The sequence below is a fragment of the Pipistrellus kuhlii genome, unplaced genomic scaffold (genome assembly GCF_014108245.1).
Source record: "Pipistrellus kuhlii isolate mPipKuh1 unplaced genomic scaffold, mPipKuh1.p scaffold_m20_p_11, whole genome shotgun sequence".
Lineage (NCBI taxonomy): Eukaryota > Metazoa > Chordata > Mammalia > Chiroptera > Vespertilionidae > Pipistrellus > Pipistrellus kuhlii.
The window spans coordinates 31,576,392-31,591,219 of record NW_023425416.1 but is presented as its reverse complement, the minus strand read 5'-3'; the positions used below and the strand labels follow the sequence as shown (position 1 = coordinate 31,591,219).

Below are 14,828 nucleotides of genomic sequence, written 5' to 3'. Positions count from 1 at the left end.
ATGCACCTATGGCAAGCGTCTCCTGACTTACCTCATCCTAGTCTCTGTCCCACCTTGGGCCTGGGACTGCACAGGTAGGGAACAATGTCCACCCTCGTAGACCAGGGAGGAAGCCTGCACAGGCTCCCACATTGCACCAGGGTTATCCAGACATGGAATTCCAGGGCCGTGGCTGTGTGACGTGGGGACATGAGATACATAGGTGGACCTGCCTGTAGGTCCCCAAGTTCCTCGCTCATGGAGAGGAGAGTGGTTGGAGGAGGGCCAAAGTGGAACCCTCTGGAGAGTAATTCTCAGCGTCAGAGCCTCTCAGAGGCTTGTGAAGACACGGTTCGCTCAGATCCTGATGCAGCAGGTGTGGAGTGGGGCCCAAGAGGCTCCATTTCTAAGGCGCAGTGGCCCCTTTCTCCTGAGGTTTCTGTGCGTGGGAATTACGGAGTGGCTTGCCACTCTCTCCTAGACTTCCTTTTAGGTTTTTATCCAGCAGCACAGGCAGAATGTACCCTTCCAGGGGAAAAGTGCAGACTTTTTTGCTTCCCCAGCCAGTCTTATCTTTGTCGCTGCTATTGATGGAGGTCTTGCCAGGATGCGTGAGGGTGAATCATGGCGATAGATTTTATTTTCCCGTAAATTTCTTGCATGATGTATGGAAATGAGAGCTAGACTCTCTGATGTTAAATAGCATTCTTAAGTACCTCAAGATTTTGTTTTTAAGTGTGTGTGTGTTTTAAAATTATATTATTTTAAAAGCACATTTAAAAACTTTTAAATAAAACTGTTTTTACCTAAAAAGGAGAAAATTAACATGTCTCCTAAACCCTCCTCCCAAATGACCCCTGTTGATGATATTAGAATTAAAAGTACACAATGAAATTAAAACCACTTTTCCATCCTCCCCTCTCTATTCCACTCCCTCTCTCTAATATTGATGTGTATGTGGGGTTGTGTTATTTTTGTGTGTGTGGGTGTGGTGTTTTTTTTGTTTTGTTTTGTTTTTTCCAGAAAAAATATGTATTCATGTTCCCCCTCCTAATATTTTTATACAGGAATATCATCTGCTAATATTGTCAGGTATTTTGCCTCCTAAGTTAGTAGTGTATCTTAGACTTATTTCCGTCAGCAAATAACAGATTTACCTTAATCGTTTTAAGTGGGTCATAGGATTCATCATTGGGATATCCCAGTATTTACCTAGCCCTCCAATAAAGAACTCTTTGTTTCTACGCTTTTGCTATGTGAACATCCCTGTAGAGAACATCTTTGTCAATATACGTGTCTTTGAAAACATGTTATGAGTCCAGCCATAGTTATGATTCCCCGTAGTGGGGTTGTTGGACAAAGGGTGTGTGCACTTTTAGGTTTGAAGGCATTGCCCTCCAGAAGGGTTCACCCCTATCCACAGTGATGGGCATACCTGTTTGCCAAGTGTTTGCCACATGGATAACATACAAGTAAAAAGAAAAACATTATTCCAATAGCAAACGGTATAAAATAAGTAGGAATAAACTTGATAATTGTTCAATATCTAGGTGAAGAAAGCTTTAATAGCTACATAAGGGATGGACAAAAAAAAAAGCCTTGAATAAACAAAAATTATGCCATGTTCTTGGATGGGAACTTGTAGCCTGATGAAAATATTCATTCTGCTTTAGCTAAGCTATAATTTGAACTTGATCCAATAAAAATATCAACAAGATTATTTTTGAGGGAGAATTTGATTAGCTGATTTTAAAGACCAATTGAAAAATGAATATGTAAGAATAGACAGGAATATTCAGATAATGAACTGGAAAATTCAGGAAATAGCCTGAACAGATATTAAACTAATATGAAACGAAAATTATTAAAATAGATTAATGAATCACAGTCACAAACTTAAATGTATTCAGGAATGTAATATATGATAAAGGTGGCATCTCCAGTCAATGAGGAAATATGTGTAAACCTTGGGGGGGAAATGTTTAATTCATATTGCGTACATTCCAAATGGATCAAAAATGTACATGCAAAAAAGTAAAATATACAAGATATCACAGGAGAGTTACTTTATAATTCCAGATCTCTCTGCTATAATATAAAACTCAGAAGTGGTTGAAGCAAGATGGATACATTCAACTTCATAAGAAAAAATTCTTCATGGCAAAACCCCAGCTTATGCAAAATTAAAAGACAACCAATTGGGGAAAGATATTTGTAGCTGGTGTCACAACTGAGGGCCTTATTTCCTAATATATAAAGAGTTTCTACAAACCAACAGAAAATAAAAAGGGGGTGGGGGCCTATAACCCATTAGAAGATTCGGTAGAGATATGAACAGTTAACAGAAAAATGCAAATACTAAAGATAGTACTTAATCATGAAATGTTTAATTAAAAGATAAAAATTACGTAATAAGAGGAATATAAGTGAACACCTCACAATGAGATTAGCCAGTGATTGTATAGCACTGAGGAGAGGTAAATCTGTACTACTCCGTGGAGGAAATCTGGTAATATCTGAAAACATTACAGTGCATTTATCTTTAGCTCGGCAATTCCACACCTAGGAATTTACTTTTTATAAGTACTATATGAGCTATATTTTTCATTGCAGCATTACTTATAAAAACAACAGTTTGAATAATCTCTGGTCCATCACACTATGGTACCCTGTGCACCTTTAAAAAGGATGAGGAAGAGCTCTCCCTACTACTGTTGAATGGATTCTAAGAAAAGGGTACTGATTACTGATTAGAAAATGATTAAAAGCCAGGTGCATTAATGTTATACTACCATTTGTGTAAAAAGGGAGAACGATACATAGACATCTTTACTTGTATGAATTCGGCGATGATTAACATATAAAAAATGGATAATATTTCTTGCCTGTAGGGAAAAAGCCTGAGAGGCAGAGGGCAGGGCTGGGATATAGTTTTCACTGTATATATGCTGATACCATTTGAAGTTTGAATCTTGTCTGTCCTTAAAATTTTTTAATCTAAATTTTAATAAGTGGAAAATATTTGTTTTGACATGCATAGTTCTAATGTTTAGTTAATTTGGGTGTCTGCAAATAGTGATTGACTTTTTTTTTTTTTTAAGCAATTGCCTATTCCTATACTTTCCCCTTGTTTTCCCTCCTCCTCCTCCTCCTCCTTCTCCTCCTCCTCCTCCTTCTCCTCCTCCTCCTCCTTCTCCTTCGAGGGGGGAGTGGTTTCTTTGCACATCAAGGAAATCACCTCTTTGTCTTAAACATCACAGAAATTTTCTTCCAGTCTATCTTTTTGAGTTTGTTTGTGCTGCTGTTTGCAACCTGGCAATTTTATATTTGCATGCAGTTGTCACTTCCACCTCCTCCATCTCCTTCTGCTCTTTTTTATTTTTTGAGTGTGTGGAAATGATGTTTAAAGGCAATCTCTGACAAAAAAAAATTGACTCTAGATTTAAAACATCCAATTACCAATGTTTCTGGTTGAGCTGGAAAATAGCCATCTGCGTATAAGTCCTCTTTGAAGACAGTAGTTAGTTAAGACGACGTGACCCTACAGGCCCCAGGAAAGGGCAGAGGGAGAGGGATGTGGATAGTGCGGGGCAGGCGGTTTTGGTGGGTCTCTGATGAGCCTCTCCTCTCTCCACTCCCAGCCCAGCTCCCGCGGTCCTCAGCAGTGAGGCTGGCCTCCCTGCGAGACCTGCCCGCCCAGCTCCTGGAGCTGTACCAGCAGGGCTTCCTGCTGGTGGCCCTGCACCCTTTCGTGCAGCCGACCCACAAGCAGGAGAAGACACCCCTGGAGCACATCTTCAGGGCCATCCTGATCAAGAAAACCGACAGGTAAGGCCCCCAAGGTTGGGTGGGGAGCATCATGAGGTGGCTGATGGGTGTTGGCAGGGCTTCTGCCCTCTGACTGGTAATGCAAAACACGGACAACCAGCGAACATTTCCTAGTGTCCTGTGACTGTCCATGCCTGACTGCTTCCATAGAGAGTTCCATTTTATATCTTTTCTCTCTTTTAATTTATTGGATTAAACTCAGCTAGGAAAAAAGCGTCCCCTCCGAAGAGGAGTACTTCCAGAACAGTTCAAGCACAGCCAGTGAAAGTATAGTACTATAATCTGAAAAGCATGGCTAGAAAAACATACTCGTTTTGGTTTTTTTTTTAGGCTACATACAAACTTAATGGTTTTCCCCACGCTTGACCATTCTGAACCCAACATAAATTCTGTGAATCCCTTAGGTGGAAAAACAAACAATACCCACCTGAACCTATTGCTGTAATTGATTTGATCTTGATTTTGGTTTTCAAGGCTTGGAGGATGTTTCTCAGGATGGCTTGACTTGTTATATTTTTTATTGGGTCTAATTAGAAAAAGAGAGATGGAGATTGGTTTCTCAAAAGGAGCAATAAATATTAATTTTAAACATATTTTTTAAAACAATGGAAGTATTTTTGCTGCTTTTGTAAAACAAACAAACAAACAAACAAACAATTGAAATAAAGTCTGGCGAGGGAAACGGATCTGTCCTTGGCCATCTATCATAGGAGCAATGACAACATGGACCACAGTTTAAAAGGAGGGAGAGTGCCAAAACCGGTTTGGCTCAATGGATAGAGCGTCGGCTTGGGGACTGAAAGGTCCCGAGTTCGATTCTGGTCGAGGGCATGTACCTTGGTTGCGGGCATATCCCCAGTAGGGGGTGTGCAAGAGGCAGCTGATCGATGACTCTCTCTCATCGATGTTTCTAACTCTCTATCTCTCTCCCTTCCTCTCTGTACAAAATCAATAAAATATATTAAAAAAAAAAAAAAGAGGAGGGAGAGTGCAGAGTGACTATTTCTTTTTTTCCCTTTTTACAAGTTGGTTTGCCAAGTGGACAAACGTTGGGCTGGTGAGCTCAGGAGGGACAGACAGAGGCGGGAGGCTGTGTGGCTAAGATGGGCTCCTCTTTGCTGCCCAGCAGAGCTCATTTCTTCACAGCTGATCAGGCTCTGGGGTTCTTGGTCTGAGCCAGTGTGCATTAGAATTTGAAGTGAGAGACGCATACGCCATTGCTAATGTCCAGAATTACCATGGTATTCATAGAGTGAGGCTTGTATTTTTAACATCTGCCTTTTGGGCATATTTGTTCCTTTATGTTGATTGGCTGTGGATCAATATCTGGGTCAATCACAAGAGGAAATGGTTCTGGAAGCCATGGTGGTTTGAGGTTCCACATGAGACATGCATGATGACACTTACTGAGCATCCGCTGTGTGCCAGGCCTTATGCGTGTCATTTCACCCTCATAATCAGCCTATGAAATTAGATACTATTTTTATTTTCATTTTAAAGGCAAGGAAGCTCAGACCCAGACGTTGAGGTATGTATTTATCAAGGTACCTAATGAGCTTACTTTCTAGAAGAGGAAAATGGGTCAAGCTATTAAGAAGAATGAAACACTGGTGTGCAGGGTGGTTTTTAAAAAGAGAAGATGCATTCTCTGTGGGTTTGAGATGCATTCACTCTAGTCCAGAATGCCTGGACTACCCACCAAGATGATGTAATGACTTTGTAGATACAAGAAATTCCTTGTACAACTTCGTGCTGGGTCTTCTTTGAAACTGCTCCCCCCCCCCCCCCCCCCCCCGACCCTCCCATCTTGTTTTTTGTTTTAAAGAAATTAACCAAGTACAGTAATGAAAATGGCAGTTGACCATTCTTAAGGCAAAATGACCAAGAGAATTTGCCCACTTCCATTCCCTGTCGGTTTTGTGTGGGAAGTGTGGAAATTATACAGTATAATTTTAAAGTACAGGCACTTTCTCTGCTTGCAAGTGCAATGACCATTTTTTATTTTTTTATTTATTTTTTGCATCATGAGAAAAATACCCCCCACACTATTAAAAATAAACAATCAAACATTCCCACAACAGAACAGAAGAACCTTCTCTTTAGGGAGTTTAGTAGAAAGAAAACAAAATAAATCTTATGTGATTAATTTTTAATACAGACAGTTAAGATGATATTTTTCACGAAGTCTGCCAAAGTTCTGACAGCTGTAGATGCTGCTAAGTGAAACGATTTCACTCTCCAAGAGGAAGTAATTGCCTCGTTCATGTTTTGTAAGTCGACCCCTTTGAAAGAGCTGTAGATAAACTTTCTAGATTACTGTCAGTCCAGATCAAATTCATTCTCGAGAATCACCATGGGATGACTACTTGAAACTGGGATATCCACTTTAATGTGTTTGGAAAGTGCACATCAAGTTTTTGGCAAATAACTAGGTTTCAGGGTCTACAGCAAGACCAGGAAAAAGAACAAAATCATGCAATTCATTCATTCATTCATTCATTCGCACTTACTGAGCTTGTATTCTTTGTAAGGGACATGCTAGGAGCTCTATGTCATGGGACACCGGAGGGTACAGGTGCAAGGTTCACCTGGGTATGGAGCCTGCCTTCCAGGCAGGTACAGGTTAACTGAGAAAATAAGGCATCCAGCCATGGGAGTCTGGGAAGAGGAGACGTCAGGTCCTGCAGGAAAGAAAACTAAGGAAATGTCTCTGGAAGAAGTAGCTTTTCATTTGGACCTGGTTTCTTTCGGGCAAACATAGGAATGATGCACATGTGTGGGAGGATTTTGTCTGTCTTGTAATGAAATGTTTTCTAGTGGAGTTTGGGGTAATTTGAGAGCATCATTGACAGTCTAACTGGATTATTAATGACTCATTCCCAAAGCTCAGTACAGTAACATTTCCCTGAGCCCTCTATCATTTTGACAAATTTCACTTAAATCTAGGAAAAATTGCCTGATCCTTTCTTTTTTGAAAATTCTTGTAAATGTCATTTCATTTTAGGATGGCAGGCCAAATCACACATCTAGTTATAAATTGTTCTTAATCCTCAGTGTGTTGAATTTAAAGTCAGTTACTTTGAAAACTGAATCAAGAATGAATAGCCAAATGAGACACTTAGAATAAGTAGAGAGTTTTGTACTTCCTTCTCTCTACTCTTTCTTTGGGACATGGAGTGATTTTTAACAGACAATATTATTGCATTTGCTCTGAATTCTAAATACAGTTAAGTTGTCCTTCATTTTTTCTTTCCGGGCAGTTTTCCTTAGAATAAGTTGCCAAAGATCTCAAAGCATGATGGCTAAGAGAAGTCGGTTATTAAAATGTCACTGCTGATGTTTCGTGAGAGTGGGTTTAATTCTAGGTCCTTGATGGTTGTAGACATAAGTACAAAAATGCTTTGTGCCAATTAATTTTTCAGCTGTTGAATTGTCACTGTTCACACATCGAGCTAGTACAAGGGGTCCGTGATGTGCTTTTCATCACTAATGGGTTCAAGTCATTTGAGTCCAGGTCCCCTGGAATAATACCTTATATGGTACAGAGGACCAGGACATTTGTCAGCGCTGTCGACATTTTGGCCTGGGGTCAGGGGGCGGGACACACAGCGGAACTGCAGCTAATGGAGAGAGTGAAGCCCTGTTTGGAGGCAGGAAAATGCAAGCAATCGAGATCAACCAAAGGACTTGTGTACATGTATACACGCCTTACCATTGGTCATGGACAACAGGGGGTGGGCATATGTGGGGAGTGGTTTGGAATGGGAATGGGGGGACGAGGACAATTATGTGATACCATAATCAATAAAGAAATTTAAAAAAAGAAAGAAAAAGAAACTGCCCTTAAAAATATCTTTAATTGCCCATGAAATGTAAATACCGTAGCATCTCTCTACCTGCCCGATGCATGTTTTCCTTCAGGACTAGGCCAGAGTGGTGTGTCCAACAATGAGCCCCGAAGGGAAGGAAGTTGGTTGGGGTTTGTAGGAAGTGTTCATTAGATTCACACCTAGGAGGTGTGTATGTGGGAACTGAAACGGAGGAAACAGCATCTCCACGCCTCCTGTCTCACATCCATTCTGGGGCACATCTGCTGGTTGAGGAGAATAACTGGCACCGTTTTAAGTGGTAAATGTTCCTCCCGTTCAGTTAGATTTTTTTCTAAGATAAACATGTGTGATGTAGCTTCACTAGGCAGAGAGGATTCTAAAGAGCTCCCAGCTCTCAAGAAACGTACCTACTAGGAGAATGTAAAGTCTGTATGCAAATTATGTGGGACTCCGTTTTCTCCTCTTACCTGGAATTTGCTCACGGAGGGGAGAGGCTCGTCATTTGCTCTGGTCTGGAAGGATAGGTAGATTTGAACAGGGCACAAGTGGGGAGACACTGTCCCTCGGGACGCTGGCCTAGGGGAGCCGGGAGCCTGGGAAAGTTGACCACGGATGATGGGGGGCGACAGGAGCACAAGGTTCGGAGGGAAATGGGGAGAAGCATGAGGCCTGGATCCAGGAGTCTGACAGGCGAGCTAAGGAGTTTTAACTTGATCCTGAAGGCACTGGGAAACCAGTGCCATAGTTTTGTTTGTGTGTGTGTGTGTGTGTGTTTGTTTTGTTTTAGAGGAGCAACCATTAGAGGTGCTGAGTTTTCAAACACTCAAGAGGGGAAGAAATGCAAGTTGAGTAAAACATGGTGATAGTTGTGGTGGGAGGTGATCAGAAATTAGAGTAGGTTGTAGTAAAAAAACTAAGGGAGACAGATGTGAGATATGTCATAAGAGGAAATACTAGATTTAATGTTTAGCTGGAAAGGCACAGCATGGAGGAAGATGAATTAAAATATGAGTCAGCTTTTGACTCCGAAAAACTGGGAGGATTAACTGGAAAGGGGCAGTGATGGGGAAGCTGACCCTGATAGGGTCCTTAGGGAGGTTCTCCCAAGAGGAATCGGTTAGGAGGGGAGACATAGGATAGGGAAAGGAAGGAAGCCATCAGGGTGCAACGCCTCAGCCTTATACAGGGGGAAGTGGTGAGTCTACCTTGAGGCTGGGCTCCCGGCCTCCACCCTCCTGCACCTGAGAGCCACTTGCCGTGAGTTGCTCCAGACACGTCTGGGTCTAGGGCACATCAGGTGAAGCAATGCCAATAGCCAAAGAAGACTTCAAGTCATGCAGGAGCTGAGGGACGCACAGAGCCAGGAGGGACACTCGGAGGGGATCTGGGTGGAACACAGATAGCATCTACCACAGGAGAAGGGGAACATTAGCTTGGTTGTATCACGTTTGTGGCAATTGCTGGTGGCAGGTTGTCCACTGGGAGGTGTTTGCAGGGCGGTTTGGAGCCAGGAGAGAAGTCTGAGCTGTGTGAGGCCATGGCAAGCCCAGGAGGACCAGCCCACTTCTGTGTTGCTTACTGAGCCCAGGTTTGCTATCCTAGAGGCGCCTGGTGGTCTCAGAGATGCAGTGGCTTGCCAGGAGCAGTGCTAATTAAGTGAGTTGCTCCGTCCCAGATTGACCATCTGCTTGGAGGCTGAGAAGTCTTTCCTCTCGGACCGTGTCAGCAAGTTTAATGAGTCAGCTTGGGGCCACCCAGTGACAAGCGATGGATGCAGAGAGGGACAGTTGGGTTGGCTTTTGGCTTTTATTTCCAGGAAAGCAAATCTCAGAGAGTGCTCAGCTTTGCCGTCGGTACCCCCTCTTGAGGTCGGGAATCTGAACACTTGAGCACAGCCTTCGTTGGAAGTCAGGGCCTGCACACTCAGGTGCCCCGAGGGCCAGGCTTCTCGAGAAGGGTTGGAGAGCCAGTGCTCACTCTGCCCATTGTTGCCAAGTGTTGCCGAAACTTGAACTTTTTTCAAGAGCCAGAAATCTGGATTTTTAGGTGAGAACTGGTGTTTTTAAACCGTTGCCGCGCTTTTTCAAAATAACACTGTGCAACCCTAGCCCTACCCCACTGGCTGCCATCTTGCAACTTGAAGGTTTCGTATGCTCGCTTCCGTGGAGCTGCTCCCCACTCTGAACTGCCTCGTCCCTCTTCCACCACACACTCATCCGTCTTCTCAGACGCTCTTGTTATTGGTTTTCATGTGTCTGCCCTCTTCCCTCCCCCCCCCCCCCTTACTAAATCTTCTTTCATCTTTGGATTCCGGTTTCTGACTGAGAGTGCCAGGTACTGAGTAGGTGTTGCTCAATAGAATTTTCCTGACTTGAGTGGGAGAATACCAGGCCCTGGAATTTTGCTCCCATCATTCATTACAGGACCACCCATTCAGGGCAAGATGGATCTGTTTTGGGTTTACACCTTTGCCAGTACCCGAAGTGCACCTGGACAATGCATCCACACAGCATGAACCCAACTAGTGGTGTGTATACACACACACACACACACACACACACACAGCATGAACCCAACTAGTGGTGTGTATACACACACACACACACACACACACACGATCCTTTCATTGTCCAAATAACAGTGGTTTTCCACAAGGAATATTATTTTTCATTGTGTGTATTTTTGTTGTTGTTGTGTGGGTTTTTTTTGTTTTGTTTTGTTTTGTTTGTTTGTTTTTTTTTGTTTTTTTTTGTTTTTTTCATTTTAAAAAACATCCGAAGGATGGCCTCCCAAGGGGTATGAATCTTTGGACTGCAAGTGGAGTACAAATGCGTTACATCGCCTTGGTGATAGGCCACATGACACCACGAACATTTTCTTTGGCATTTGAAAAGGGCAAAGTACAGGATGTACTGGGGAAAGTACAAGACGATATTGGAACTAAAATGAAAATTCTCATAAAAATGATCGTCGCACGTGTCCTCTTTAAGTGGCCTTGTGGCTAATTTCTACCAATTACCCCGACGCTCGCTCGGGAGGATTCTAGGGCATCTAGAACGAGGTTTCATAATTAAACGACATACGCAGGGGGTGGTACGCCTCCCGGGGTGTGCCCTAGAAAAGGCTCATTCGCGAGGCTGGGGTTCAGCCCTGGAGCGTGCTGATTGCGGGAATCACACATGGGGAGGAAAAGCAGCGCGGGGCTTGGCCGTGATTGACATGCGTCGCTGTGGTGGGGGAGCCGCAGCAGCTGGTGTGGTCCCCGGAGCAGAAAACGAGGAAGGTGGATCCAGAGTTCTTTTCTTGAATCGGAGCGGGGAAGGCGGAGGCTTTGTTTCCCCCGGAGATTGTCATTTTGGGCTCCGGTGCCCCACGCGTGGCTGGCGGCTGCCCCTCCTGGCCGGGGCGGTACCATCCTTCCATCAGTTTTCTCAGGCTTCCCGAGGTGTTTGGAGAACTTGATTAGCTCTCTGGACAGCCGCCCTGCCCCCCGCAGAGCTGTCCAGTGTTACTGGACTGCCTGAATGCATTCCCCCTATTTTCCCATCTCATGTGGAGTGACACCCTTTTCTGGTGTGTTGAAGCTTCAGGATTCACTGTTAATTATTGTGTTTGCACTTTCCGATCAAATATGCCAGTGAAAAGCCACATTCTCTTGGGGAAAGAGAGTGGGGTTTGTTTGTTTTTACCAATCCACACCCCTAAATGGCTTCCCTAGCTATTCTTTTTCTCTCTCCAAGGCATCCACCTTTATCCCAGTGGTGGGGGAGAGAGAGAGAGAGAGAGAGAGAGAGAGAGAGAGAGAGAGAGAGAGAGAGAGAGAGGGAGAATTGCTTGTCTGATAGCTCATTCTTCCCCCACCCCAACCTGTCCTGGATCATCTGTGTCTCTTCCCATGTTTGATTATTTATTTACTTACTAGAGGCCCAGTGCACAAAATTTGTGCATGGGGGGGGGGGAGGTCCCTCAGCCCGGCTTGCACCCTTTCCAATCTGGGAGTCCTCAAGGGATGTCCAACTTCCAGTGGGACATCGCTCTCACACTCTGGGGCTGCTAGCTTCTAACTGCTCACCTGCCTGCCTGACTGATCATCCCTAACCACTCTGCCTGCCTAGTTGCCCCTAACCACTCTGCCTGCTTGATCACCCCTAACTCCTCTGCCTGCCTGAGGGCCCGTAACCCCTCTGCCTGCCTGCCTGATCGCCCCTAACTGCTCTCCCCTGCCAGCCTGATCACCCCTAACTGCCCTCCCCTGCTGGCCTGATTGCCCCTAACCTCCTCTGCCTCGTCCCCTGCCACTATGGCTTAATTCGGAAGGTGTCCAGTCAACCCTGTCTAATTAGCATATTACCCTTTTTGTTAGTATAGATTTTGTTTCCTCAGGGAGAGAATTCACAAACTAATGATTTCAGGTCTTTCCCCAGAAGTAGTTTGGAATAGCAGAGAGCCGTGAGCAGGGACCCAAAACACAGAAACACAAGCACAAAGTTTCTTTGAAATTTCCTATTGATCCTAAAACTTACGTAAACAGTACAGTTCTATAAAATGCCTGAATTTGTTTTAAAGTAAAATAAATAAAAGCTCCCTGCTTTCAACACATACACACGATCTTTAAATAAAATTGGACTCTCTGGGAAGATTGATTTCTGTGGCATTGCAGGTGGACTGCAGGGACACTTACTGTTTTGAAGTCTGTATGCATGCCGTGTGGGTAATGTAGTTGTCAATATTTTTACTAAAGTCTTAGACTATTGTATTTACACGGCTAGCCCATATTAAATTTAGGAACCTAGATTGTCTTACTTGAAGTATTCCTGGCAAACTCTTTTTTTATTTTGTTTTGTTTTTTCTCTCCTTTGTCAATCAGAGACAACTTAGGTTATGTGTGTTTTTCAAGCGGAGAAAGATGTAATGGGTTTCACCAGGGGATGGGTCCTAGAAAGGACTGGTTCTAATTGAATTTTACATTTCTAGCTGCGGGTGCAGCAGCAGGTGAGAAATAACCTTGGATCCATCTCGGTGCTTTATGACTGGTTCCAGTGTCTTGAGACTTTGATAGAATGATTATCTTTATCATCCATCTAGCTGTTTCCTATAATTTTTAAATGGTTGAAAGAGAGAACCGTGTTACAAAGAGGTGATTGCTATAAATATGATTTAGGGGAGTCCATCATTTCGTTTGCTTCCTATTCGTCCACAGTAACTTAAAATGTCTACAGAGACTTTGAAAACCAGAAGAGTAACTCGTAGGCGTACACCACCTGCTTTCTGAGGGTCTGAGAGCACAGTGGGCTTCCTTCTGTGTTAAGTATTACAATGTACTCTCACTGTGTCGTCCTGATGGTTGTTTTGGTTGTCAGTATTTGTTGAAAACTTTATTGTGCGATCAGCAGAGGGTTAGACTTACTCTGTTTTGTAGCTGAAAGGTACCATTATCTTTCTTTATCTCCACATCCCATTTTATATTCTAGGAAAACTAGGCTGAAGAAGTTATTAATGACTTCTCGGTGCTGAAGTCTGGGGTGTGAGTGGGTATGGGCTTGCGTTCCATCTTGAGGCTCAGGGGCCTGGAGCTTATTGAAGGATCCTCAGAGAATTCCCAGAATCCAGTGGGCCTTTGTGGCATCCCAGGCTCCCATGGCTGCCTATGGGACCACACATCTGGTTATTCCCCAGCAGGTTTCAGGACGTAGAGCTGTCACTGCAAAGTATTTGGGGGCTCCCCCAGATGGCCCCATTCAACAGGCTGGCTGAGTCTTGTCAGTTTCTGCACTAAAACGGTCCTATGCAAATGCTAGTTCTAAGGTCATTGGTGCATCTTTTTTCCCTGTGCCCTAAAGATGAAATCAAAATGTATTTATCAGGTGTCTTTGTCTTGTATCTTCTAAGGCAGTGGTCGACAAACTCATTAGTCAACAGAACCAAATATCAACAGGACAACAATTGAAATTTCTTTTGAGAGCCAAATGTTTTTTTAAACTTAAACTTCTTCTAACGCTAATTCTTCAACATAGACTCGCCCAGGCCGTGGTATTTTGTGGAAGAGCCACACTCAAGGGGCCAAAGAGCCGCATGTGGTCCGAGAGCTGCAGTTTGCCGACCACGGCTCCAAGGCCATAGCCTTTGTTAGAGACGATGAGATGAGCACAGTCCCTGCTCTAGCGAGGTTTATAACCTCCCTGACTTGTTGAAGCTTTCATTCTCAAACCTCTATAGTTTAAATCCCCTAACCTCTGTGAAGCCACCTGGATCGTACTCCGAACAAAAGCACACTTTTCTAGTAAAAATCATTAATAATTAATCATTTTCCTAATATGATTTATCATTTATGGCAATAGTTAAAAACAGCTACCATGTATTTATTGCTATGGCTAGGGCACATGTGTCAAACACAAGGCCCGCGGGCCAAATCCGTCCCACCAGGCCTTGCAATGTGGCCCGCACCGCGCTGTCATCACTGCACTCCGCTGCGTTTCCATCACAATGACAGTTTATGACTGTTCAGTAAACCATTCGGCCCGCGATTTAGGCTGGATTTTAGATTTTGGCCCCTTCTCTGATTGAGTTCGACACCCCTAGGCTAGGGTGAGTTCTTGTTCATTGCTTCATGATACACATTAGGGTGAGAGCTAAGGTAGGATTTCTCAGTGTATCATTTTTAGCTGCTGACATTTGGGGCTGGATAGGTCTCTGTGTGGGGGGCTGTCTGTGCGTCGTAGGACATTTAGCAGCATCCCGGCCTCAGCCCACTAGATGCCTAGCGAGCATCCCTCCTCCCCACCTCTGCCTTTTGACAGTCAGAAATGTCTCCAGACATCGCCAGCTGTCCCCTCACAGGCACATGCTCCCACTCGAGAACTGTGGGATAGAGTTGGGTCATGAGGTGCTTTCTCCCGGATAACTGTCATTGCCAACAGTGCTTATTACGTTAACCCAACTGCCACTGGATGAAATGCCACCTTTGTTATAGGCCGAATTTCTATATACGCCTCATCTATTCCAGATTCTTCCATGATTGGCTTATTGATTTTTTTGTGCTAATACCGTGCTGTTTGGATGACAATGGATCTGCAGTGTATATTAATCTAGTAGGGCACTATGCTTCTTTTTTAGGATTTGGCTACTTTTGTACATTGATTTTTTTTTTTTTTTTCATATAACATCTAATGTGGTTTTCCTCAGTTCCCAGTA

General features: G+C 43.8%; 1 protein-coding gene across 1 annotated transcript in view; it reads left to right on the top strand.

The window, feature by feature from the left end:
* The window catches only part of RFTN1 (raftlin, lipid raft linker 1), a 171,778-nt gene that overhangs the window by 66,580 nt on the left and 90,370 nt on the right, over positions 1-14,828 (top strand). The window contains exon 3 of the mRNA XM_036431567.2: positions 3,621-3,807. Coding sequence (XP_036287460.1) covers positions 3,621-3,807 — 187 coding nt within the window. The remainder of the gene's footprint in view (positions 1-3,620; positions 3,808-14,828) is intronic.